At 43.4% G+C, this 27,570-nt stretch overlaps 1 protein-coding gene across 3 annotated transcripts in view; it reads left to right on the top strand.

The window, feature by feature from the left end:
- Positions 1-1,208: 1,208 nt before the first annotated feature.
- Positions 1,209-27,570, top strand: part of USP7 (ubiquitin specific peptidase 7) — a 76,896-nt gene continuing 50,534 nt past the window's right edge. For 2 of the 3 annotated variants that reach the window (XM_080618937.1, XM_080618936.1), the window contains exon 1: positions 1,209-2,082. In XM_080618937.1, the coding sequence (XP_080475063.1) occupies positions 2,001-2,082 (82 nt within the window). In that variant the 5' untranslated portion in view covers positions 1,209-2,000. The remainder of the gene's footprint in view (positions 2,083-27,570) is intronic. The other variant, XM_080618935.1, reaches the window with a different exon arrangement.

Raw genomic sequence — 27,570 nt, 5'->3', positions numbered from 1 at the left:
TTTAAACAGCTTTTGAAAATTCAGGGAAACAACATGGAAAGTCAGAATGTACTTTTTGGAAGGCAAAATATCAAATTTGCTGGTTTTAAAACCTGATCGTCCCACTAATATCTTCAACTTCCCTTACTTTTCCTCTTTCTAGAGTTTTACCACTTAAGGCAGAGCTTCAGACTTGGAAATTCTTTTCCTTTCTTGCCCACCCCTGCAGGCTCCATGAAGGGGCCAGCTGGAGCCCAGACAGGCTAGACTTGTCCCCCAGATCACTTTTGACTTGCTCATTTTATAAACTAGAAACAAAAATAAACTTTCAGTTCACTTATCCTCTTGCAGTCAGAGCAGCACTGTCTGCTTTGGGTACACTTTCAGTCCCTTCAAGAGGCCAAATTTTGCACGTCCCGAACCCTTCCCTTCACAAACTATTCAGCTGCCTTTTTTCCCGGCCCGTGAAGTAAATACTGGACTGTTAAATACAACTCTCCATTGCCTTCCACATACTCTTTTGTCCCTAAGTGAAGTTGCTTCATGCGTTACTCTAACCCCAAACAGGATCAAGTCAGATGTTATTTATTTACCTGCACCCCTCTTTTCTCCTTCCAGCACAGACAGGTCCCTGCCCATAGCAGGAGGTTGGAACTAGATGATCTTTAAGGTCCCTTCTGATCCAAACCATTCAGTAAGTTTATGATTCAATGACTATGCCCTCCACACAAGACACCCAGGTGACAAACAGTCTTTTTCACAGCACGTTCCTTTTTCCTCTCCCCACACATCACACAAACTCATCCTTTCTGCCTGCCCATGCCCTACACGTGTGGCCTAGGGCCGCGAGGCAGTGAGGTGCCCCTGCCAGGCTTATTTCAGACACAGCTGGGGCAGAGGTCTGGGAAGGGCCCGCCGTGAGCCCCGCACCCAGCTGCACATACGCGGGCCTGGGCACAAGGAGGAAAACATGCCCACAGAAGTCACAGAAGCCCAGCGGGGCCTGAGAAGCCGACACCGGGCCGCGATCCCTGGCAAGCCCTGGCGGGGGCCGCCGCCTCTGCAGCGAGACGGCTCGCGGTGGAGGTGGGGGCGCGGGCCCGGGCCTCCCTCAGGTGAGGCCGAAGCCCCCGCTCCTGGCCGACGGCAGAAGCGAGCCTCCGCTGCAGAGGTCGGGAGGGGCCCGGCGCCTCGGCCAGTGGGCAGCCGCGGCCGCCCTCCCCGGACTACGCGCAGGTGGCGGCGGCGGCCTTCGGCGAGGCCGCAGCGACGCCAGGACCCGGGCCCGGCCGCTGTAGCCCCGCCCCTCCGGCCTCCTGTGGCGGCGGCGGCTGCTGTTCCCGGGGCGGCCGCGGCGCTGCCTCCCCCTCCCCGGCTCGCTGGGCTGCCCCTCATGCGGATGTGACATTTCACGGCGTTTACCGCAGCCGCCATTTTGAGACAAGAGAGCGCTGTCGGCGGCGGAGCGGCACCAGCGAGCCGGGGCACAGGCAACGGGGGCGGCCCGCGGGCCGGGAGCAGTGAGCCAGGCGTCGGCCAGCGGCTGTGCCGGGGCGCTGGGGGGGGCGGGAGGGCAGAGGAGGGGCCCCGCGGCGCCTCCCCGACTTCGCAGCGCCGGGGACACCTCGCCGGGGGAGGGGGAAGCGCCGGGCGCCGCCGCCGGGCCCTGACTCCTGGTCTCCCGTCCCCCCCTCCCCTCCTCCCGGTCCCCTCCCCTCCGGCCCCCCGGGGAAGCCGCCACCCCCGGCCGGTCCCTCCTCCCCACCCCTTTCCCCCGACCGGGTGCTGCCGCCGAGATTGGGCGAATAGCGAGCAAATACGTGCGCGTCTCGCTGCCTCCGCCGGCTACCCGCTCCCTGTCCGCCGGAGCCCAGCCGCAGCCCCCCGAGGTGGGTGCTCAGTACCGGCCGCTGCCGAGGCCCCGCCGCTCCTCCGCCCCTTCCCTTCCCGACACAGGCCTGCAGCCCCCAGCGGGAAAGGCCCAGGCCGCCGCAACCGCTGATCCCGAGCCCCATCCCGACATGAACCACCATCAGCAGCAGCAGCAGCACCAGAAGCCCGGGGAGCAGCAGCTGAGCGAGCCCGAGGACATGGAGATGGAAGGTAAAGCCCGGCCCGGGCAGGGCCCGCGCCCTCAACTCTGAGGAGAGTTTCCCCGCTCTCGCCCATCTCTTGCTGGTTCCCGGGGCTCCCTCGCCTGGCGCCGCGTCCCCCGCGGGGAGCTCTCGTCTTCCCTCCGCAGTAAACACGCACCCAGCCCTTCCCTCCTTTGCGAACGGACTGGCCGCCCGTCGCCGTCCCGCGGCCAGCTGGGGATCCTTCTCCCTGGGCGCGGGGAGCTCCGCGCGGCGGCACTTCGGCCAGGGAAAGTTGCGGCTGTGAGGAGCAGTGCGGGGCCGCGGGAGGCGGCTCGGGGTGGGGGGGCTCCGCAGGAATTTGCATCGCGGGAGGGGGAGGATGCGGGGGAAGCGCTGCTACAAAAGGAGCCCCGCGCCCCCGGGGCGAGGCGTGCGGCCGTGAGCCCGGACCTTCGGCCTGGCCGGGCTGGAAGCCTCCCCGTCGGGATGAACCCGGGAGGGGGGCGGTGGGGACAGGCAGCCGCGCCCCGAGGGGTCCCGGCGGCCGGGATGAGGGGCTTTTGGGGTTCGTCTCAAAGTAGTTGTGATTTCGGGGGAGGGTTTTGCCTTCTGCGGGGGAAGGGGGCGCGGCTGTCCCGAGGGCTGCCGGGCGGTGAAGGGTGGGCAGCGGGGCCTAGCCCGACGCGGCCCGGTGTCCCCGCTCCCGCCGGCGGTGGGCTTGAGTCCTGCCCTGCTTGGAGCCGTGCGGGGCGGCGCGGCCCGACCGCGCATTGTATGCAGGCAGCCACGCTGCTCGCCATTTTTAATTAACCCTCCTCTGAGGGTTATTTACAGGAACGGCTGCGGGCGGGCCTAGCGCGGGGTCGGCGGGCAGCGCTGGCCATGTGTAGCGCCTGCATAGCTCTCGGCTCGGATCCTGCACCGTCATGCAGTTGCGCTGGTTTCATAAAGGAGGCACTACATTTTCAGGCTTGTTCTCTTTCCCGTCCGGTGTGGTCTCCGCTGGTGCCTTTTGCATTTTATTTTGCATTGTGTTGTTATTTTTACGCACCCTCCCTCCCCCCTTTGAACAATACCTTCCGCTTGGATTCAGCGATGTGAAAATTATTTCGGGCAAATGTATGGTAGGATTTTGTTCCCTAAGGAAGGGCAGCCACAGCATGCTGCTCATACCGATGGAATTTGACTTGGAGGTCAAAAACGCCCAACTACCTAAATATCGTTTAGAATGCCTGGCTGCGACGATGCCAGTTCTGTTACAACCGTTCTAATCAACAGTGACATAAATATTTGCTAACACAAGATATTTTACTTGGAAACAATGACAATCGACTTAGTAAATGTATCTTTCTGCTAAATAATTGCCATTGATATCAGGAGGAGCGAAGGTGTTTCAGTGGAAGTTTGTCACGGTGACTGTGAGATTACATTTCAAGATTAGAAGGTCATTACATAAAGCTTTGCTTTCTTGAGCATAAATCTCTATTTCATGAAATAATAGCTAAAACTTATTTACTATCAGAGTGACTGTTTCTGTTTTTGTTTTGGAAAAATCTCCAAACTGGGGTTTATATACTGTGTGACAAATACATTAAAGGAGGTGATTTTAAGTATACCTAATATTTGTTTGTATGCATACAAATATTAACATGTCATGGGTTATATTTTCCAGCAGATTGTTTGATAGCCCTTAGCAAACTGCTTTTTCTGAATACCCTTTATACCCTTTCTGAATACCAAGTCCTTTAGAATATTGGCTGTATTTAATGTTTTTAGTTTGATTTTTATGGGCTTGATGCCCTACAATGCTGGGCACACTGTGAAACGCTAAACACTTTTATGCATTTTAAAGGTTTTCTGAATATCTCTGTATTGCATCTTCTCTGTGAGTAGAGATACAGGAGTCCAAAATGCAGGCAGAAGTCCCTTTGGTTGTGGAAGTCTTACACAGGTCACCACCTCCATTGGAGGGGTGAGGAAGGAGTCTCTGCATATATCAACATAGCAACACGGAGAATAAATACAGTGTTATCTTGGAAATCTAGTTGAGATGTATTAGGCCACACACAGCTGAGTCTCAGTGATATTACAAACTTGCTAATTGATGAGAGTTTACAGAACTGTCCATTTATGCAGAAACAAAACTAAGAAAGTTTAGTCTTTGAAGATTTTTTCCTGCAATACTTGATTTTTCTTGAGAAATGTGTTAAGTTTACAAGATAGCAGAGATCAGATTATTGCTGAGTTTTAATGAAAGTTGACATCGTGGGTGTATGTTCATTTAGTGTGTAAAACAATGCTCATTTTAGTTTATGGCTGTGCTTTCTTGAGAGAGATGGTTTCAAGCAGTGAGGAAAACACTTAATAACATGTAGTTAACTTAATTTTAACATGCACAGAACACTGTTGGATGCCATTCTTCAGTGAGTGATCACGTTAGATTTAGGAGGTATGTGAAGAATGCTCAGTGGAAAATTGCACATCTTGATTTTGAGTTAGGTGCAGGTTCACTTATTCTGTGTACAGCTATAGCAGATTTTTGATAAGCGAGATAACCATTTCAGATGTAGTAAAAGAAGTGTGGAATTAAACTCTGTAGGATTAAATCAGATGTGGTATTTTGAGTGTCTGCTCTCACATCTCTGTTTTTCTCCCTTCCCTTTCCCTTATGACTAATTTACTCTTCCTTAATGACATTATGGACACTGTGTATAAATAATAGTAGTACTAGACAGGGCCATAAGACTTAAAGAGGAAGGAAGAGATTCACTTTAGAAGGAAAAATTGATCTCTGTATCATGAAGGAAAGAAGCAATGGCAGCCTTGGTAAGGGCAGGTCACCACTCACTAGGTGTGATGCAGGCTCACCTCCTTACAATGCTCAGAATGCAGTGGTGTTACAATCACCTCTGTGTGTTTAGTCTTCTGTTACCTGTGGATGTTGTTTGTAATCAGCTTTAGCCTTACTGAGGCTAAGCAGCAGTGATACATAGACAGAGAAACTTTAAGGGATGTGTCGAAGGAGGTTGTGTTTCCTAGTACAATTGGGCAAACAGCGTTTGCTGCTGCTTACTTTCATCTTGTGTGCCACACCAGCTGCTGGGTTGGTGCACCTCCCTGTGGAGGTGAAGTCCTCAAGATTAAAAACAAGAAGTGGGGTTTAGGGTTTTAATTTGGTTCACCCTGCAGCCCCATTTAGCGTTGTATGGTTGTGGTGAAGGTTTGGCATTGGGGTGGGAAGGAGCAAGAAGGGCTGCTTGAGGCAGCGCAGATGCTGGCAGTTATTTGGCCAAATTCTGTTGCTGGTTATGGATTTTGTATGCAGCCCTGATCCACTGTCATATAAAAGCTTGTGATTCTGGCTGCTGTTGCTGCCTTTGGACTGAAACCACCCAGTGGGAGTGTGCAGGTGAGCCGCTGGTGCCTGAGTTTTAGATAAATAAACAGTTTGTGGTGGTGATTAGTAAATTATCCTGTAGAAATTTTGAGGAGTTTATGCCAAATAAATTTAGTGCAAGAAATAATAGTTTTTATGTACCGTAAGTAGAGTATATAGGTTGCTTTATCAGGCAAAGAATTACGGCTGTTTAGTTGCTAGTGAGTTGCTCTATAAAGTGTAATTGAATCCAAATCCCAATACTTTTATATGCTGCTCCTGTAACGTGTTTTCACAAATGTGTCTGAACTTCAAATGACTTGGTTTAATACAAACCTACAGTTACATATTTCATAAAGTTTTTTCATGGAAAGTCTCTTTTGTGCTTACTAACTTTAAGTTTCCCTTGTTTATGGTTTGAATCTGCTTTTTTGGTAGGTCCAGCCTCTGGTCATAGTTATGTATGTACATGTGTTTCACATTATGGAAGCTTATTTTCCAAAGTAGCCAGCGCAGACTTACTGAGACACTGTCACAGTCCGTGAATATGTGGTGACTGGTAGTTCAGGTTGCACGCTGGTGTTCTCCTTGTGTCACCTCTGCAGCCTCTCAGGCAGTGCTGTCTTCCAAGTTTTATCCTAGTTAGGGCAATTTAAGGTTCAGGTTTGAATGCCAGGTGAAATTATGCAAGGTATTTACAAAGAACGATAAAAAAAAAAAAGTAATTGACATGGCTCTGTGTGTGCATGTATGTGAAGAGTGTAAAATTGCACTTTTCTGCAGTTCCTGTGTAATTGGAAGTCTGTGTTGCTTGCTTTTCATTCCTGTTTCGCTCACTATTAGATTTTACTAGATTTCTGACCCACTGTGTGATACTGGTCTCAAGTACAGAAGTGGTTGGGGGTTTTTTTGCCTCTCTTCTGAATGCTTACTTCTCTCTCATGTTTTATCCTCATTAATATTCTCAATTCCTGGCAATTTAATATCATTTGCATATATAAGTGTTCATTTCTTTTTTGCCTGCTTCCACGCCTTTCTCCTGAAGGCCTGTGTCTCTCTTTTTTAACCTGAGCTCCTTTGCTGTTTTCTGTGTTGCTGCTAGCTAAGCAGTGATAAAGTGAGGCTGTGTGTTTGCGAGAATATGCAGACAAATTCATCGTTTTTCCTGCCCCTTCCCCTCTCCAGCCTTAACATTTTTCCATTAAATGGATGATGCTCAAGCAAGGGGAGATAAAAATGCTGATGCAGCAGACAGCAAGCAAAATTAAGTTAATTCCGATGTTATACCTAGAGAGAAGGACCAGGCCTGGACTCTTATTCCCGGTAATGATCATGTTTACTACCTCTGGAAACAGCATGTTTGGCCTTGGGAAAAGATGTGTATTGCATTATTCTGATGTAGCTGCTTCACACCAATTGAGAAAGCAGCATTTGTGACTTTTAAAGAGTGTTAACGGTGTCCAGAGTTTCTTCTGCAAGTTCTTTATAAACTTGGTGCTCAATAGGTTGTCAGATTTAGTAAACTTTCTATGAAGGAGAAATGGAAAATTCAGAGGGGAATTAAGATGGCACACTATCGAGGATGAACTATACAAAACAGATTTCCTTACTCCACTTCAGTATTCAGAAGAGAAGTTAAACTGCTCCCTGTCATTACTGTGCAGCTGTACTACATAAGTAGCAAGGGGTGTGTGTGTAAAAGAAATATAGGCCCAAACTTTCAAAAAGCAGATGGAGATAGTTGTTTGAGACTAGCTGAATCAATTTCATTGCTGCAGAATTAATTTATCACAAGAAAATCTCAACACTGCATCCAGCCTGTAGCAGTTAAACCAGTTTAACCAGTACATCTTGCATGACATCATTTGATATTTGGGGTAAGGGTGAAAATGAACTGGTTTAAAGCTTGCGAAGCGTCCAATTTTTCTTAAATGATAATAAAGTTAAAATAGAGCATTGTCTGCTTTAGTTTGTGCTTTCAGGTGTTCAGATCAGTTGCTTTAATTTAACTTTGTATTTTGTAGCTGGAGAATGCTGGCTGTGAAGGAGTAAAATATTGAGTAGTTTGCAACACAAAGCATTAGTAATAGCAAGCGTGCTTTTCCCTCTCAAATCATACGTATATAAATATATATATTAGCAATTATTACAAAGTGTCTTGGCAAGTAGAGTGGGGGCTGGAGACTGGCTGCCTTACCTGTCAAGTCATCAAATATGCAGTGCTGTTTTCTGAAACTTTTTTTCATTGGTCACTTAAAATAGAATGTATTTTGCTCCAATAGTTTCAATGTTTTAATTTGATACACTAACAAAAACAGGAAGAGTGCACCTAGCGTAATGTATCTGTGTGTATTGTTGCAGGCTTCGACTTAACACATCTTAATATTTCTGCTAAACCGTTTTTTCTCTTCAGCCTGACTTACTGCTTGTAGTAAAACAAGATCTGTAAGTTTAGAAACTGAATGGAGTTTGAACGACTTGCCAGCAAAATGAAGAATGGTCAGCTTGGAAGTAGTGTTTTATTCTGACTTGTATTTGTGTAGTTTCCCTAGAAAGCTGTTATTTTGTTAACTAGAAGTAATTAAGCTTCTGGAAATTAGTAGATGGATTTTTGAAAATACTGAAACTGTACTGAGTATTTGCAGTTTGGGGAAGACACTGTTAGTTTTTCGCTGTAGTGCCTAGGAATCTTTGGGACTCTTTTCAGAATATAAAGCCATATTTGCAGACTGTTTTATGTTGGACTTATTATGCATCTGGAATACCACAGCTTGATTATTCAGCATAGCAGCATTTGCAGATTTGTTAAAAGATCTTAAAAATACGGAGATTAAAACTAAATGGCAAATTTTGCTATAACTGAAGTTCTATTATATAATCAAGATAGCAAATCTCAGTTTGTGTTTTTAATTTGCTGGTTTATATGTTACAGAAATAAGTAATTCCTGACACATTTAATAGTGAAGATTTAAACAAAACCATTGTGCTTTGTAGCATCAAACATCTTGGGAGAACAGGATGTTTGGTGCCTGCAAACCTGCAGTTCTTTCTGGCTGTAGCTGTAAAGCAACCTCTGGAGTAATGCTACTCAGAGAAGATGTATCAGGAGCATCCTGTTTAAATTGGGGAAGAGAAAACACTGGTACCTCAGCTTATTCTTGCGTATGTGATGAAGGTTTTTTTAGTAGTCACGCCTCTTTGATATGAAACATCATAAAAGTGCTGGAAAACAGAACTTGGAGCTTTATATTTTGTATATTAAGGGATTGAATTCACTCCAGTAGAATTTTTTGTTTAAAAGCAGAAATCTGTGAAAATTCTTACAGTGATTTTCATAATTTCTCTTTTCCTAGTGTGAGTAGGAAAGGATGTGTAGGAGTATCATTGGTGTTCACCGTATCTCTAAGTTTGATCATTTGGTGCTTTCACATAGTGCAACTCTAAGGATGTTCTTGAAAGCTACGGCATCTCCAGCTGTGCATGTGTGTTTTTGTTAAGATCTAAGGAAGATTCTGGTTTAGGGCTCTAAATCTGATGATGTACAATCACTGGACGAATTTCTGTTGAGCTGTGTTTGAAAAAGGGAATGGTTGTGTGTTTCCACAATAGAGATTTTTTCCCTGCCATATGTTTCGTATGTTCTGGTGAGTTATTTTCTAACATCACTGATACTGTTTGACAGAACTTTGATGGAGATTTTGATAAAGGTATGAGGGTGCAAACACCTATTAAAACTTGGCAAAGGTTTTAAATTCCAAATCCATTTGGGTTAATATGCTTACTGTTAAATGGATCAGGGTGTAAACTTATTTCATAAAATGGCTAATCTGTGAATTATGAATGTACAGACTGTATCTGCAGTAAATAAGTTAATAAATAAGTTCATAGAAACAGTATTTAAGAAAAGTGAAATTGAATTTTTAAGAATAGAAACTTTCCCAGTATAAATGGACACATTCTGTGACTAGGTAGGAAATGTTTGGTGTAAAACTTGCTTCTGAGCCATGAAGGTACAGGATAAATCGTGGATGTCAGTTTCAAGCCTGGGCCATGTGGTACCTGTATGCACTCTGGAGCATCTCATGTGTGATTGCCCTTGCTTGCAGTGGGACCCAGCAGCAGCTTGGGGATGCTCTGTGGGCTGGGGACCCCCAGCTGAGGAAGAAGCCACCCTGCATGTGTTGGAGCAGGTATGCCACCCCCTTCTGTTTCATTGTGCAGATCAGCCCTTATCTCGCAGTAGATTAGGACTTTTGGGTAGGTGTTCTAAACTTGCATGTATTCTGTGGTTCTGCTGTGCTAGACATGGTGGTGGCAGCAACAGCAGGGTTGTGGCTTGTGGTGATACAAGTGTTCTGGTTTGCAGGTCTTAAGATCAGAAAGGATGGCCACTCTATGTCTGGGCTCCGTATTTTCGTTCATAATTATTTTATCCATCAGCTGTGAAGGGACTATTACTGATCTGGTCCTGCTAGGCTGCCCCAGCCCCTATATGACTAGAGGAGTGTCTGTGTTAAATTGTGTTTATTTAGCACTGTACAGTTTTTGGACAGTAACCTGATGCCTTTTTTTTTTTTTAATCTTGATAATCTCTGGCTACTGGAAAAGAATGAAGACATTAAAAGGTGTTTGGGGAGCAGTTTCAGGTTTTGCCTTCCCCCTTCCCACCCCCACCCCGTGCATTTTGTTTTAGGCAATCAAGGTGGAATTGACAATCCTAGTACTGGAGCATGGTGGTTTCTGCATCATCTTTGGGTTTTTTTCAGTAACAGAGATCACTTCATTTAGAGGTGGGGAAGAACTTCTTCCCTTCCTGCTTGTAAAGCCAGGCAGCTCTCCTGATGCGGCCAACCCATTGCTGTTGCTTTACAGTAGTTGTGAAATACTTCAAACTTCTGTATCACCAGAATATTTCTGGTAACCATAATGAGGTACAATTTTTAGACACAAGTTTACCTTCACAGTATGTTTTAGCTATTCCATTTAGATAAATGGTTGGTTTGCTTCTGTTACAGATGTTACTGCTGACTGAACACTCAGAAGCTGTTGCATGGGTTTACAGACTTCAAGTCCTAAGACAGTGAGGTGTACTTTTGTTTTAAAAAAGGAAATCTACTTAAGCAGAGGCTGTGTGAACCCTCTTTTATTGTTCATTAAGTGAAGTTAAGGGTAGTTAGATTTTCTTTTTCATTGGGAATAGCAAGGAACTGACCTAAAGAATTTTTCACCTGGTTATGTATTGGTTGCTTAATAATATTGAGAGGTGAACCTGATTTCTGGAGAACAGTAGATATTATTAGAAGTTTGGACACAAGTGTGTCTGTAAATTATATGAATTAAACAGTGGGTCACAAGCCACGGGCAAACTCCTCCTTGTTAGTAGCAACTACAGTAGTGATGTTTCACAATTTTGTTCTGCTTTCCTTTCCCTTGTCACATTCTTCCTCTGTGGTTTTTATCTCCTCTGTTTCAGTCTGACTGTTTCAGATACTTCTTGGACTTCAGCCATGCATCAGAAAAACACTCTTCTTAAAAACTAGTGTAATGGTGTGCAATATCTCCATCATGCCATGAAGGTAGTAACCATAAACATGAGTTCCGTTGTTCAGGGTTGGTTTGTTTGTTTTTCCTTCTTGAAGTATCCTTACAGATGAGGAATTAAAAATAAGCAGCAGCAAAATCAAACTAAAATGTGCCAGAAATCAAAACTTGCTAATAATTTTTGAAGTAGTTTACTCTAAAAATTTAACACAGGAACTGATAATTGATTCTTCAGGTGTATTGCTTCTGTTCTATATTGATTTCAAGATATTCTCAGCAGATTTGTCTTGGTTTTTTTAACCCATTTTGTTCCTTGGGCTCATGCTTTGGCTCGTAACCTGTGCCCTGAAGTGTGTCGTCCAAAGTAAGAGAGGGTTGGTGTGGAAGGGATAGAGACCTTACTGGAAAGGATCCTTGGGGCTTCCCTCTAAAGGAGGGAAAGCTGTGCAGCTGCTTTGCTTACCAGTGGAGCTCTTTGGGGGAAACACTCTCTCGCTCTTGATAATAGCACAGATTAAGTGGAAAACTAATCAGAAAGTTGCACAAAATGGATCTCATTTCACCTGTGCCACTTGCCCATTCATAAGCAGCCTGGTCAGCCATGACTTTGTTCTGTCCCCTCAGCTTTGCTGGAGTTCTGTAGTGTAACCAGTGGGTTCTCCAGTCCCTGCAGTTGAACAAAGAGCTGAGCTGGCTCTAGCAAAGAGGAGGTTTTTAGAGGTGTGAATGAGCCTGGGGACTGGGTGTGTTGGCATTGCCATGAAGAAATGTGTGTGAAATTGCAGTATCAGTCTCCAGACTTTTAAACTTGGGATAAAAACACTTCAGCTTTATTGGTTGGTGACCTCCCTTGCTGGATTAAGAAAACATTCCAACTAATTCTTTAAGACCTTTTAGTAGCCTTCAGTATAATGAACTGAGAGGTGTTAACATTAATGCAGCGAGAGACCACTGCCTCAGGTGGCTCTCTTCAGTACATTTATGTGTTAGCTGCCTTAAAAATTATGAATGCCTCAGAAATGTTTGTATAAATTCATACTGTAGACTAATAATAAAGAATGAATCAAAATCTAGATACTTTGTGCCACCTTAGAAGAACAAAACTGAAGTCAAATCCAAGAAAAGTTCTTGGTTGCTTGAAATACAGCATAGTCAGGGTCTGAATCATAGAATCATAGAATAGTTAGGGTTGGAAAGGACCTTAAGATCATCTAGTTCCAACCCCCCTGCCATGGGCAGGGACACCTCACACTAAACCGTGTCACCCAGGGCTCTGTACAACCTGGCCTTGAACACCACCAGGATGGAGCATTCACAGCTTCCTTGAGCAACCCATTCCAGTGCCTCACCACCCTCACAGGAAAGAATTTCTTCTCATACCCAATCTAAACTTTCCCTGTTTAAGTTTTAACCTTGTCCTATCACTACAGTCCCTAATGAAGAGTCGCTCCCCAGCATCCCTACAGGCCCCCTTCAGATACTGGAAGGCTGCTATGAGGTCTCCACGCAGCCTTCTCTTCTCCAGGCTCAACAGCCCCAACTTTCTCAGCCTGTCTTCATATGGGAGGTGCTTCAGTCCCCTGATCATCCTCGTGGCCTCCTCTGGACTTGCTCCAACAGCTCCGTGTCCTTCTAATGCACAGGACACCAGAACTGCACACAGTACTCCAAGTGAGGTCTCACAACAGCAGAGTAGAGGGGCAGGATCACCTTCAACCTGCTGGTCACGCTCCTTTTGATGCTGCCCAGGATTGGCTTTCTGGGCTGCGAGCGCACACTGAAGCCGGCTCATGTTCATTTTCTCATCGACCAGCACCCCCAAGTCCTTCTCCGCAGGGCTGCTCTGAATCTCTTCTCTGCCCAACCTGTAGCTGTGCCTGAGATTGCTCCGACCCAGGTGCAGGAGCTTGCACTTGGCATGGCTAAACTTCATAAGGTTGGCATCAGCCCATCTCACAAGCATGTCAAGGTCCCTCTGGATGGCACCCCTTCCCTCTGGCACATCAACTGAACCACACAGCTTGGTGTCATCGGCAAACTTGCTGAGGGCGCACTCAATCCCACTGTCCATGTCACCGACAAAGATGTTGAACAAGACCGGTCCCAACACTGATCCCTGAGGGACACCACTCGTTACTGGTCTGCAGGTGGACATTGAGCCATTGACCACAACTCTTTGTGTGCAGCCATAGAGCCAGTTCTTTATCCACCGAGTGGTCCATCTATCAAATTAATGTCTCTCCAATTTAGAGACAAAGATATCGTGTGGGACAGTGTTGAACGTTTTGCACTAATCCAGGTAGATGACATCAACTGCTTTGCCCCCGTCCATCAGTTCCGTAGCCCCATCATAGAAGGCCACCCAATTGGTCAGGCAGGATTTCCCCTTAGTGAAGCCATGCTGGCTGTCACCAACCACCTCCTTGTTTTTCATGGGCCTTAGCATGCATTCCAGAAGAATCTGCCAGGCACAGAGGTGAGACTGACTGGTCTGTAATTCCCTGGGTCATCCATTTTCCCCTTCTTGAAAATGGGGGTTATATTTCCCTTTTTTTAGTCATTGGGAACTTCACCTGACTGCCATGATTTTTCAAATATGATGGCCAGTGGCTTAGCAACTTCATTTGCCAGCTCCTTCAGGACCCGTGGATGGATTTCATCAGGTCCCATGGACTTGTGTACGTTCAGGTTCTTAAGATGGTCTCAAACCAGATCCTCTTCTACAGTGGGCCTAGGGTCTTCATTCTCACAGTCCCTGCGTCTGCCTTCCAAGACTTGGGTGGTGTGGTCAGAGCATTTGCCAGTGAAGACTGAGGCAAAGAAGTCATTCAGAACCTCAGCCTTCTCCAAATCCAGGGTAGCCAGTTCCCCAGATATCTTCTGGAGGGGGCCCACATTGTCCCTAGTCTGTCTTTTATTCACAATGTAGCTATAGAATCCCTTCCTGCTATCCTTCTATCCTGCTATCCCTAGCCAAGTTTAATTCTAACTGGGCCTTAGCTTTCCTAACCTGGTCCCTAGCTTCCTGGACAACATCCCTGTATTCTTCCCAGGCCACCAGTCCTTGCTTCCACCTTTTATAAGCCTGAAACATGAGCGAGCATAAGAGCCTTCCTAATACCTTATGTGTCCAAATGTGTGAACACATGCTTTTGCTATTGAAGTTATACTAGTAGCACTGAATGCAACACAAAGCACATCTTCACAACCCATTTTATTAAATAATAATATTATTGTTACCTGGTTTTTGCTTAAATTTGTATAGTGGAAGCCCACCTGCATTTAGCAGGGTGCATCCTGGAGCTCTGGAGTAAGGGGCATCAAATGTCTCCCACATCCAAGGAGTGACTCTGGACTGGTGTAGTGCCAGGTGGCTGTGCTGTGCAGCAGTCAGCTGAGAATAGTGCCTGCAGAAGAGAGTCTGACCCAAAGTTGAGCACAAGCTGCAGGGAAGGTCCTGGATTTTGGTCTGGGCACCAGACTTCATTATATCATATGACTTTTATATGCTTCTGGGAGCCAGGAGTAGAGTTTGTGTCTATTTGACTCTTAACACTGCCACAGAGAAGAGGTATCTTCTAGAGCAGGGTTTTTTTGACCTCTACACCTCTCTATTGCCTCCTCACTTGCACTGACACCATTGCGTGGGAGCACGTGGTAAACAAGATGAATGAAGATATCTGAATTTAAAGTAACTTCCTTATTTTGAGTTTATTTTTAACCTAACTCAGTTCACTGGTCTGCTTTATTGTTTGGCCCTGCGAACACGTGGGTCAGCGTAGCTGCGGAGGCAGGAGGGAGAAGAACCTCTTAAGCCATTAATAACTTCTCTAACTTCTTAACGTTTTTTAAACTTTCCCAAGACCCTTTATTTGACACTTGGGTCTGTCTCCTCCAAGAGCTGCATTAGAGGACAGGGCTATAGCAGAGTTCCAAGGATGAATATCAAATCCAAGCTTGCAGAGGACTAGGTTTTACCGTTGTAAAAACTGAATGCTGTTCAGCTGCAAACCACTTCTGGGGATGAACTTGTTGCCATTGCAGGTCTCCCTCTGAATGTCTTCACTTCTGTTGCTTTTTTTTTTTAACCACAAGGGTATTCCTTGTAGCTGAAAATGTAGTCTCGTGCATTTTTCCAACTTGAAGATACATCTGAAGCTTTCCTGCTTTCTCACCTGCAATAAGTGGGTTACTATTTTCTGATTTATGTACCTATTAAAATCTCAGACAGTTACCTCAAATCATAATCTAAATGTGTTTGTGAGAGGTTTAACCTCCTGTCCAAACTAGCTTTTCTTCTGATATTTTCAGCACAGTGATAAAAATTTCCAGGTCACATTCAGACCTGGAGTTAATGCTTACTGCAGCTGTTCTGTCAGCCAACCGCTCTTGCCAGTGTCATGGTCCTAATTTAACAGGAGCCACTGGTTTCTGGAATGTGGTTGGATCATACAAGGTTTTAGCAGGTCTGTTAAAAGCATTTTCTGAGTTAATCTGCCTCCCAATCTGGGAAATTTGCAGGAGATGATGCATGAAATTTTGGTAATTTTAAATTCAACAGAAAGTATGCATATTGCTGTTAGCATCATGTTCACAGATGAGACTGAAGAATATAAAACTGGCTCAGTACTGACTGGCTTAATGCTAGACAGGATCTAGTTAGTGTAGCTAGAGGAGAATACTGGCAGAGATTAACTGGGCTAATGTTAATTTTTGATCTTTCATTTTTAATATACCCTGACATGCACAGTAACCACCTCAGATGCATGCTTTGTTAAATCAAAGGAAAGGTGTACAGTAAAAGTATTTGAAATTTTGGCAGGATGCAGGTTTGTAAATAGAGATATTTGTGTTTTCTGAAGTAAGAATTCCTTTTTAAGTAAGTGGAATTCTTGACTGATTTATAGGTCGTTTCTACCCTAAATATGGACAGCTGCATGCTATGAGAAGCTCATTCAACTCTCAGTATTATAAACCCATTCTTGGTGGTAGTGTTGCGTTTTTGATTTCTACATCATGCTCTCAAATTTGGGGAGGGGTTATTAATTAATTTAGCAGGATGGAAACCTGCTTCTCCAGTGGAGATGCGTCTTGTTACTGGCAGCACTCTTTCCTTGGGAGCAACCTCCTAGTGGGTGACTTGGGGGGATGGCAGGAGCTAGCTGGTATGCCCCTGTGTTTCCTAGGTGAGGGTGCACCAGAGGTAGGAGGAGGAGTGCCATGGGAGAATAAGCTTTGAAAATAGGTTACTACTTCCAAAAGAATAATCTTGCCCTACCTACTGGTACGGTTCAGCAGGGCACCTGAAGAAGTGGGCAGCTGAGAAGGCTTTGGTTGCCTTTGGACTTGAACAGAGAAGGGGCTGGAGAGGAGTATCTGTTACTTTTCCCCTGCAGCCAGGGAGAAGGTGGTATGTTAACTGCCTGCCAGGCAAGGAGTGGTGGGTGGATAACATAGGGTTTCTACTGGTGTATGTTAACTTCAGAAGTTCAGCTTACATTCAAGAGATAGCTGTATAGCTGATGGAGATGGGCATGAATTTTCTGAGAGCTGGAATGCTTTCCTCACCCTACCATATTTCTCTCCCATATAAAGTCACTCACTGAACTCTGTAACTTGTGTCATGGTTGAATGTATGCAGCTGCCTCCTGGGTCTGCAGAGAAATTTGGACTGTCCTTGTGATATTCATCAGTAGCAATATTTTAAAATGATATTTTAATGGTAGTTCGATACCTGGGCATGCCTGAATAATGTGGGGTTTGGCCTACCCAGATTGTTTTACTACTTGCTGTGTTGTACGATTTAGGAGAAAATACAAATATCTCTAGATGTGCCAACTGTAGTGGTGAGAAATACCTTCTCCTTTCCACCAGTTCTTTCAAATGTGTTTTTCAAGCAACAATAATTAAATATAAGGATCAGAGTTAAATTGCTGGAGCCGTATTGGAATGCATGTTATCACTGCAAAAAGTTTAAAGAGCACCAGTGTACTGTGCACCCCAGCATGCTTTTTTAATGCTCAAAATGCCATTCTTCTAAAAAATACTTAATATTTGTCCATTAAAAAAATAAATAGGTAAAATATAAATAAATAAAGATATGAAAAATATAAATACAATAAAATACAAAACTATAAAACTATCTCAGGAGCAGTAGTTGTAACATGTAATTAGTGCAACACAGGCAATGCCATAATGTAACAGGAGTTTGTAACTTAGTGCAGGTTCTTAACTTCAGCTGTGGAGGGTTGTCATAATCCTGATGGAGCACTGTGGTCACTAGTGTCTTGAGTTTTAGTTTACATGTGTGCAGATGGATAGGGGGTCCATTTGCTGGTGGATCTGGAATAACCTTTCCTTTTTCCCACTAGCTGGAGCTTGGCATTCAAGTGGGTGTTCCGTGTACAGTTCAGAACTGCTGTGCTGGAGAGTGAAGGTTGCAGAGACTTGAAGTGCGCTCAGACATCAAGAATGCTGGATTATACTAAGTGATAAGGAATAAGCACTGTTGGCATAAATTCTTACATTTATAGCCTTTCTGTTAGCTTGTGGAATTGATTGAGTTGGTTGCTAATAGCATTTGCAGAAAATAATGGAAATAATTCCTCTCCCCCGCCCCAGCTTTATGAACACTGCATCAATTAGGCAAGTATGATGGCAGAATCATAGTAAAAGCCAGAACTGGGTGCCTGTAAGATACATTTGGAGGTGTTTCTCTTTGTTCTGAGATCATTTATTCTGTCTCAACACTTTGAAGCAAATACTTTAATTTTCAAAGAAGAGAGGGTACCATTTGCAGTGGTTTGTACAGTGAAGGAACATGGGTTTTGGCTTGGTTTGTGCAACCCAGCAGCAGTGGGTGTGATACTTGTGCTGTGTGTGCAGTTCGGTCCCTACAATGGGCTTCCTCTCTCTTGCCATGCACATGGGTTAAGTCCCAGGGCATTGCCTTGAGAAGGGGAGTATGGGGAGATCCTACAGCCTGATAGAAGTTCTCCAATAAAATCCCAGAGATCTCTAGCATCCCACAGATTATCATCTGGATGTTTAGTGGAGTCTCTTGTTTACCCATACTGTCCAAGCCAAAGTGAGACAAACATTTGCTTACCCTACTCCTTCTCTCTCTCAATCTCTTTAGTCTTGTGGGGTTTCTTTGATCTTAAAAAGTGTGCTGAAAATGCATCAAGAGTAAAACATCCACAGGGACATTAAAATACCTGGATTTGGCCATATGAATTAGAGCAAATCAAAACATGTGTACGTTTATTTCTTTATTTTAACATTTTTATGGTCAAAGGATGTAATGGGGGCATAGAATATCTGCTAGGTAAAAATCTAGACAGTGTATTGTGTCTGATGGGGCTTGTGAACAAGCTTAAACAGGTAAAGACTCTCCTGTTACATGTGCACAGATAAATTTCCTTTCGTATAGCTTAGCTGTTAGAAGTGTGCCAGTGTTGTGTTACCACCCTGGTAAATGTAACACATTGCCATTTACTTGTAGGCACCTGGGTTTTGTAGGTGAAATAACTGAATATTGTATCTAAGGGTTGCGTCTTTTTCTAGTCTGAGTGCTGTGTCCCAGACTGCAGCTTCTCCTCTCTGCTAACCATCAGCAAAATAACTATTCTCTTTTCAGTCCCAGTCTGTTTTGTCTTTGGGTTTGTTGGCTTTTATATCTCTCATTATTCTTTATTGTAAAGGTATGGCATGTTTCTTCCTTCTTTTCTGAAAGAAAGTTTTCCCCTTTCAGAAGGGGAAAGGTATTCTTGCATGAGTAACAGTTGCACTTAAATTATTACTGTCTCTAGTAATTCTTAAATTCTAGTCTTATTCTGACTTTGACCAGTTAACATCTGGAGTTCATTTCAGGATTGGGTCAGACCTGACTATAATCACAGTTAAATTGGAGCTCTACTTCAATTCTGTCAGTTTTAGGTTTTAAAAAACCAGGGACTTTTAGATGAGAAACCTTCAAATAGTGCACTCTGGTAGCAGATGCTTATAATTATTTGTTTGTTTGTTTGTTTATACTTTTATTTCTTAAACAAGATTTTTGGTGGGAAAGGTCTGGAGCTGAGGAAGCACGAAGGAATTGCATAGTAGTAAGACAGCTTGTGGTGTACCTCTATGTTTGCATGTTTCTTTCTCCTCTGTGATCCACTGCCATGCACTGTCTCATGCTCATCCCCTCTGAGAACTGTTAGCATGGAAAAGTAGTAGAAGAAAAAGACAGGAAATGAGATGAGGATCCAGTAGTGGGGAGGACTGACAAAAAAATCTGCTTTTTTGTGCTCCAGGAATATGCACTCTCATACACTGAGAGTATGTAAGTGGACTAGCTAGAGCAAAAGAAGTATTGAGTAATAAGGGTTTCTGTCCCAGCTGTGTATGTGTGTAGTGGCTGATGATGACACAGTCCACAAATGCTGCATTATTGAAGAGAAAAATAAAGGGTGGGGAGAAAACTTAATGGACTTAAGGTTTTCCTGAGACAAAGGAAGAATCATTCATCATCAATAGAGTAAGGAATCAGAGATACAGCTTAATTCGGTGGTGATGTTTATACCAGCTGCCAGCCAGAGGCAAAACAGGAAGGCAGTAATTAATTTTGGAAGTCCTCAAAATTTGCTTCAGATGAGTGGTGCTAGCAATGGAGCGAAAATGGAAGTAGTTGGGAAGATTTACCAGAAAGAATAGGGTATTAAGATTGGGTATGTATTTGTAGAATGAGGGTCTTCTGCAGAGCATAAGATGGAATTCACTGAGTAATACACAGTAGCCAGCTGTTGTAAAACACATTTTCAAGTCTAGTTTGTTGCTTTTATCCTCTAAGAATAGTCTACCAAAAACCTATTGAAATACTGTCTGAAGATTTGGCTTATGAAACAAAAAAATAAAATGTGATATATAATAAGAAAGTACAAGTCCATACACAACAAACATGTGAGTAGTGAAGTACAACTTTCCTCTTCAGAATGTATGTTTGCACAGAAATACACTAGTTATAACTGCTGCCACGTGTGAGGTGACTGCCTTTCTGAAGAAGAAAGAAGAATTTTGGACAACTTTGGTCTCCCTTTTCATGGAAGAAGTAATTTGGATGGTTACTTGGGGTGGTGACACATCAGGGCATTAGTGAGAGTACTGAAATATGTGACAGCCCCAGCATCTAAAACAAACTTCACTGGGAGTGTCATCGCTCCACCCTTCAGCCACTTGGTTGCACTGCAAGACAAAATCCAAATTATATACATGCAGGGTCTTATTTCTTGAATATGTATCTCAATTCATGTTTCTAAAATAGTTGTTTGTGTAATTTGCATAAACCACATAGTTTTGAAGTTTGCAGCTGCAGATCTTACTGTATGATGTACATGGCTCAAGAAGCTCTGTCTGTGATAAAGAACAATTGTAAAAATGATTGCTGCTTTACAGGTGTTCCAGTATTTATCAGTAGGTTGTATTTTTTCTTATTAGTCTTGTTTGTATTCCAAGTAGCTTCATTTTGGAGATCTGAATTTAACTGAACTCAACTGATGTGGAAAAGGATGCAGTAGTTGCTTTGCCTCATTGATTTCAGTGCATTTGTATTCGGATTTAGGCTCAAAGTGTGGGTATGGTTGTGCCCTTTTTTTGGATGTATATTGTTTTCTTTCGTGAAGGGTCCGGAGCACAAGTCTGATGAGGAATGGCTGAGGGAACTGGGGTTGTTTAGACTGGAGAAGAGGTTTAGTGGTGGAGTTGGCAGTGCTGGGGTAATGGTTGGACTTGATGGTTTTAAAGGTCTTTTCCAACCTGGTTGATTCTGTGATTTTTCTGATTGCATTTTCTTAGCCAATATGTGGACTTGGCTGTATAGTTTCGTGGCTGTATGGCAGCCTTTTTGGCACCAGAACAACTGGTTGGCTATTTAACAGTGAATAATAGTTAAACAGGAAAAGGTTGGTGGGTTTTGTTTTTTGTTTTTTGTGGGTTTTTTTTTTTTGGTGTTTTTTTTTTTTTGGGGGGGGGGGGGTTGAGGTTTTTTTTTTGTTTTAGTTTGGGGTTGTTTTTTTTTTTTTGGTCACTTAGAAGTTTTTTTTGTTTTCATTAAAAAAAAAAAAGGGACTTAAAATTGCTGACTGAAAAGTGATAAAATTGTCAGTGGAGCTTAACTGAGGATTACAAAATTCCCATTCTGCATTCTTTTAAGAATTCCTTGGTAAATGATGGAAGCTAAAGCCTGAGATTCTGTGTTTTCTATATAAAACCGTTTTTCAGCTGTGCTATTTGTTTGAAAAAAGTTGTTCTCCATGTAGACAGTATTAAATAATTAACACAGTTTAGTGCTAATTTCGGCATCTGCTCACATTTGGATGTTTTCAGTGCAGAAACTTATGTCTTCAAAGCAGTAGAGAAGCTGATCTTCAGAACATTTTACAACAATAGTAAGCTGTTCCTCAGAGCCTAGGTTGTTATTCTTGCATTAGCATCTGGGGGTAGAAAGGTTGCTGTCAGAGTGGGAAGGGAAATAAAAGTTAAATCTGATCTGAAGGTGAAGGCTGAAGAAAGCCTGAACTGCTTTGGGACCTAATGGTTCTGTTGTAAAGGCTGAGGAAGTCTCTTGGTGCATTCCTTTGTTGAGACTTTGTAAATGATGTCAATGATCGGTAGTGCTTGTGCTGCAAAGTAGAAAGCAGAGTAGCCACCTGGCAGATGATTCAGGGAATTAAGGCTGGCCAGTAACTTAATGGCTGTGGTTTCTTGGGAGTGTCCAGGCCCCAAAATCTTTGTGGAGACTGGTCAAAATGGGGACACTTGTAGGGAAGGGGCATCCTGTGCTAAATGAGAGCAGGATGGGGTAAATCACCTCACAGCCCCTGCTCCCTGGGGCATCATCATGGAGCTCACTGTCCTGGCTGAACACTGCTCCCAGGTACAGTCCTTCTCTGCTTGTCCTCTTTGGCTCAGTGAGGTGTTTGTGCAGCATGGAACAATGCTAACAGGTGGGACTGGAGAATTGAACTTAGGAGGTAACAACCTCAAAAACTCCTTGGACAGTTTTTTTTCAGGAGTTTGGGAAACTGATGAAGAACAGAAAGCTCTGTCTTAGAGAACGAAAAAGCAGCTTTTTGTCCAGCTCATTGTAAAACATCCCATTTGAAACAGGAATATTTTTGGTTTGCTCATTCCACAGTTCGTTTTAGATGAAAGCTGAATTACTTCTTGTTACTTACACTGAAAACAAATGGTAAAATTAACCCAAAGTGTATAATTTTGGGTGGGGTTTTTTTGTACTAGGAATCTCTTAAAATCATAGTTTACCATTACACTTGAAATGTATGTGTTAATAAACATAGCGATTTCTGTAGAAAAGAATGATTTTACCAACAGTGTTCCTGGTATCACTGGGAGGAAACAGCCAATGTTCTCTGTTACCAGGATCTGCACGTGTGCATTAGTACACATTAGACTTAACAAAAACACCCCAAACCACCAGTCTCTGAAGGGTTTAATTGTTGCTGTAGTTCTCCCCAGAGCTAATCTAAACGTGTAAAAGTGACCCTGTCTTGAGGTTAGGACTTATCGGTACTGAGCAGACCCATGCTGATTAGTTGAGCTCTGCGCTGCAGTACTGTTTCCACTGACGTGCCGTGCAGTGGCTGTTCCTCTGGCACGGAGGAAAGTGTCAGGAGCACCAGTGCTGGGCTGGGAGGTGAAGCCAGGGCTGACGCTGTGGGTGTAGGGCTGGAGGGGAGCCTGGGGCTGTTCCCACTCCCTAGCCCACATCACCTGCATGCTTCTCACCAACTGGGTCTGTCTTCAACTTGAAGCGTGGCTTGGGTGCACTCTTGTTTTAAATATGAAGTGCTATACATTTCTGTGATAGGTGTGTGGTGTTTCTGCAGTGAAGTTTATAGCACAAAACTGTGTTATCAGGAATCTTGGATTATTTTTTTAAAGTCTTTTTAACGTTAGCTGGTAAGAGGTTTTCCAGTGTGAATGTTAAAAAGCTGCTTATGGAAAAACCCTGTATATTTGCATGAGGTTAGCCATCCTGAATTGAGCAAAAATCGTTTAATCTGGTGTGTTGCCTCTTGAGGTCTGTCTACAGCACGTGCTTATGTTAAATGTTAGGGCAGGGGGGATATGATGAGTTCCCCTCCCCACTCTGCTCCCCCTAAGGGTGTCTGGGCCTGGCCAGGCTTCCTCCTTGCCTTTTCACTGCTCCTGATGGATTCTTCTTTCTTTCATTGCTTTGCCTTCAGAAGCAAACGGGGAATAATGCATGCTTTGCGTAAGTTCATTGTGTGACTGTGCTTCTGCGTCTCGAACACTGAGTGCAGCCTGGCTAACAGCCTTGCTTTCCTCCTCCATTTTAAAAAAAGGTATAGGAGAAGTAAAGAAGTTACAACAAGGAAAATAAAGATCGTAAAAGGTATCAAAGGGGCACTGTAGGAGTAACGACTGCATAGGCTAGGAGGTGTCCATCTGGATAAGGGAGGGAAGGTGTGCTGAAGTCTGGAAAGCACAAGTGGCAGAAAAAAGTGAAACAGAAGCAATGTAAGACCTGGAGAATATGGAGTGTAACATCAGAGGGCAGGTTGAAAACAAAGAGTTATTTTGTATAACATAGTTAGACTGTGGCACTCCTGTCCGAGATGTTGTAAATACTAGTGGTGTCTGGTGATTTGAAAAGTGGGGGCATTTTGAAATGCAGAGACACCATCCATGAATCAGGCAATCCCAAAGCCATGAGGTGGGGACTGGGAGGATGCCCTGCAGCAGTGTCCCTGCCCATTCCTGTTCCCTTCAGCCTGCCAGGTCTTCCTTTGTTGGCTGCTGTCAGGCCTGCGTACTGTGCTTTGTGGATGGACCTCCTGTTTTGCATCAGTGATGCTGCCTTTAAGCCAGAGGGAGCTGGGGAGGTGTCTTGTCCTGCACCCTTAGACACAATGTTTTCATAGCTTTCAGAAGTTTCAGGTGCAGCATGAAAAAGCATTTTGTGTCCTTTAAATTCACATTCTGGCAATTTCATGTAATGCCTTGTGTATTTGAAGTAGTAATGTTGTTCTCTGGTGGGGTTTTTATTTATTGGTTGGTTGTTTTCCCCGTCTTCCACCTCCATGTTATTCAGGATATTTGTCTGGTGTATCCTGTAACCCCCACCCCTTTTAGTTACCTTTTCTCAGAAGTGAATATATCTGGTCTGTTTTCTCTGTCCTCATTCTTAACCTGTTTCTGTGTTATATGAAGCCAAACCAGCATACATGGCAGGCTTTATTGACAGTTCTGCTTTATAAATAGTATGTTTCTGCTTCCATGTTAATTATCCAGCGTGCTGTGCTAGTTTAGAGCCCATAGTAGTTCTTTATAGAAGCACTCCTTCAAGAACAATTTAGTCAGACACTGCTTTGGAAGTGCCAAGATCTTCCAGCTGTGCATCCCAGCTGACCAGTGTGTGCATCATGTGGCATAGCATGGCACGGGTCACCACTGTCTGTGTACCTACAGCCAGTTTTACATTGCTGTGGATTTGCCATAGGTCTACCAGATCCAATTTGCAGATGATTTGGCTTGTGTTTTCATGCTGCTTTGCTATAATAGTCACCTTTAAAACAGGTTTTGTAGTTGCATAGTTAGCCTAAAATGAATAATTTCTTGTGAGTATATTTGGACTCTTTTACTGTTCAGCAAAGAAGCCTGGATTCAAGCTTGTTTGTATTGTCAAATGAGAAGGAAATATTAACTCTGCTTGCTTGCTTTATCACAATGGTGTAACAGTGTTTAAAGTTACTCTGCTGAATCTGATCTGGTTGCTTTTTCTTCTCACAAAAGCCTAGCCTTAGAACTACTAGCTACCTGTAACCACCAAGTCAGATTCCTGTGAACCTACTTTACGGATCTGTCCATTTCTCTGCACAGCAGAAAGCATAAGGAAAACAAGATCAGTGTTAGCAAATCTCCAGTGATAAAGGAAGACATTGAAGATAACTGGAAGAAATGTTGAAGGTGTTAGAGGTTAGGTATGAGGTCTCTGATGTTCCCATTGCAGTTTCTCTAGCTCAGTAACTGAATGCTTGTTACATACTTAGGCAGCAAAAGGTTTTGCACCTTTGACAGCAATATAAAACGTTGCCTTACGTAGGTGTGTATAATTACATATGCCAGCTGTCCTGTTTAAGGTATAAGCCTAAAAGATGTTTTGGTTGGTTTTTACCTGCTCATGTCTAAAATCTATTGCAGTGCGAAATCCGTATCATTATCCATTGTTGTTCTCTGGTAGGAAATTATTTTTGCATTCAAACTCTAACTTGGACAGATCAACAGTGTTTCAACAGTTAAAAAAAATCCTATCAGGATTAGGAAAAAAATATTTTAATGCGTTCCTGCTAGCTTTCTGTGCTGCTGCTAGCATGAGCTGAGCTCAGCATGAGTTTAGACTGAGTTTAGGAGTGAGCCATTAGCATCAATCTATTCTCAAACAGAATTCAGAATCTGAAATAATGGCAAATAAGATTTTAACTTTATAACAAAGTACTTAGAATCAGTTTGCCTTCATAGCTAGTTTGGGCAAGTGGTGTATGTGATCATACAAAACCATGTAAGGCAACATTTTATATTGCTGTCAAAGGTGCAAAACCTTTTGCTGCCTAAGTATGTAACAAGCATTCAGTTACTGTATTTACTTTGAGACATACCCCAAAACTTTCTGACACAGTGGTCTGACTTACTCATCCAAAGTGATACAGAAAGTAGTTCTGAAAATGTACGTAGCTGACAGACCACTAAAAGTTATGCTGGTCCAGGTGGTGAAAGGTGTTCTGCTTTTCCATACTTTAACAAGGAAAGGAGCATAATCATTGATCCTATAAGGTGCTCATATTACTATCCAAATAAACTCAATTGCTATGTAGCTGTCTTTTTTAAAAAATGCCAAGTGCTATCCCATGCCGAGTGTAGTACCATGTACAAACAGAAATGCTCTGTGATGCTCGGAACGCCCTGGCTCCCGTTGCAAGTATATCCTTTTTGTCCCTGTGTCAGAAGTTCATTTTAATTTGAGTAGTTTTTCATCCTTTCTAGTGATGATTGCCGAAGAGCTTAGCGTTTGTTGTTGCAAGAGATAAGTCCATTACTCAGTAAAGCAGTAAAATATAAAGAGGGGTGTGATACTGGAAAAGGGCATTGTTTAGGGTGTGTTCGGTAGGTTGGGACTGAGTGCCTTGTCTTCAGCAAAGACGTAATCATACTACCATCTCTGGAATGCGCAGAGACAAGATGTGACGAGTTAGGGTAGTTGCTTCTGTAGCCTTGCTGCTCTAGATACAGCGAAGAGAAGGTAGTGCATGTCCCGTAGCTGTTGCCATAATAAGTCATGACACTTCTGATGTTTCAGCCTTTCCTTATTGTGGAAGGAAATAATTTGTCTTGTCAGCTGTTCTAGTTACTGGGCTTTGGGTGTTACATGGGAACCAGAAGCAGTCTTTCTTCCTTTCCTCCTGGTCTGATAGTTTTCTAGAACTGCAACCTAAGCTAAGAAGGCTCATCAGTCTAAGAAAAGGACCTATGAAGGGTTTTTCAGCAGACCTTCTCTTTCCCTGATGACTGCAAAGGGGGGGTTGTGGCACTGAAGAATGAGTAAAAGCCAGGTTAGTGTCTGAGGCAGGCAGGTTGGAGTCTTTCTAGTAAATAACAACACTGTACTGAAGAAAAACTCATGCTAGTGCTGCTGTCTAGCCCAACTTACTAAACACCTGAAGCTTAAAAAGTGTATGAAAAAGTTCTTAAAGGCCGTACAAACTCCTTCAGCAAGAGCATGAAGTTGTAAATGTGCTGGATAATTATAGGTGCGTTGTTAGTGTCCAAACTGAACTCTGGTTCATGCAGTCTTTCATTTGTCACTGAATTATTCATAAAGCAACGAGTTAAACTGCTGAAAGGAGGCAATAATGTAGTCACTGTTTGTTTTAGTAAATTCTTCAGGGTGTCTTCTTAAATAGCAGTTTTTTGTCCACTGAGTAGTTGCACTGATAATACCTTAAGCACTTTATGCATGTCTATAAGAAGTTAATCGCTTTTTTTAATACTTAACATTTTGTTTTGTAAAGTGCCATCAGATGCAGATAAGCAGATAAATGAGTTGTTGCAGCAAATTGCCTAGTTTCTAGAGCAGTATCTATTTCTGTGTGGGTTACTTGTTCTCAGCTGGTTTTCTATCAACAAAGTTACATTGTACCTCCCTTTTATTTTCACGTAAAGATAACTCAGTAGGATGATGTTTCAGATACGATTTGCCTTACAGACTGGTATCTTTCATGTATGGTGTTCAGTGTTCAGGAGCTTATTAGAGTAATAACTTCTTTGTTTTATCCAAGAATAGTCATGTAACCTATTAATAACTTTATTTTCAATTACTCATTAGGTAAGCAGGCACAATTTAAAACCAGTCAGGCCATCCTGTGTTTTGTCGACATGTTCTCTTTGGACAGGCAGACATAATGATAGGAAAACAAGGCAACAGCAGTATAATGATTGATCTCTATAATAAGTGGTGGCTGCAGCGTTACTGTCTGTCCAGTCATTGCTACATGTTTTGTAGACATGGCAGAG

Source organism: Psittacula echo (assembly GCF_963264785.1).
Source record: "Psittacula echo genome assembly, chromosome: 5".
In the NCBI taxonomy this organism is placed as follows: domain Eukaryota; kingdom Metazoa; phylum Chordata; class Aves; order Psittaciformes; family Psittacidae; genus Psittacula; species Psittacula echo.
This window is presented reverse-complemented; position numbering and strand designations above follow the sequence as displayed.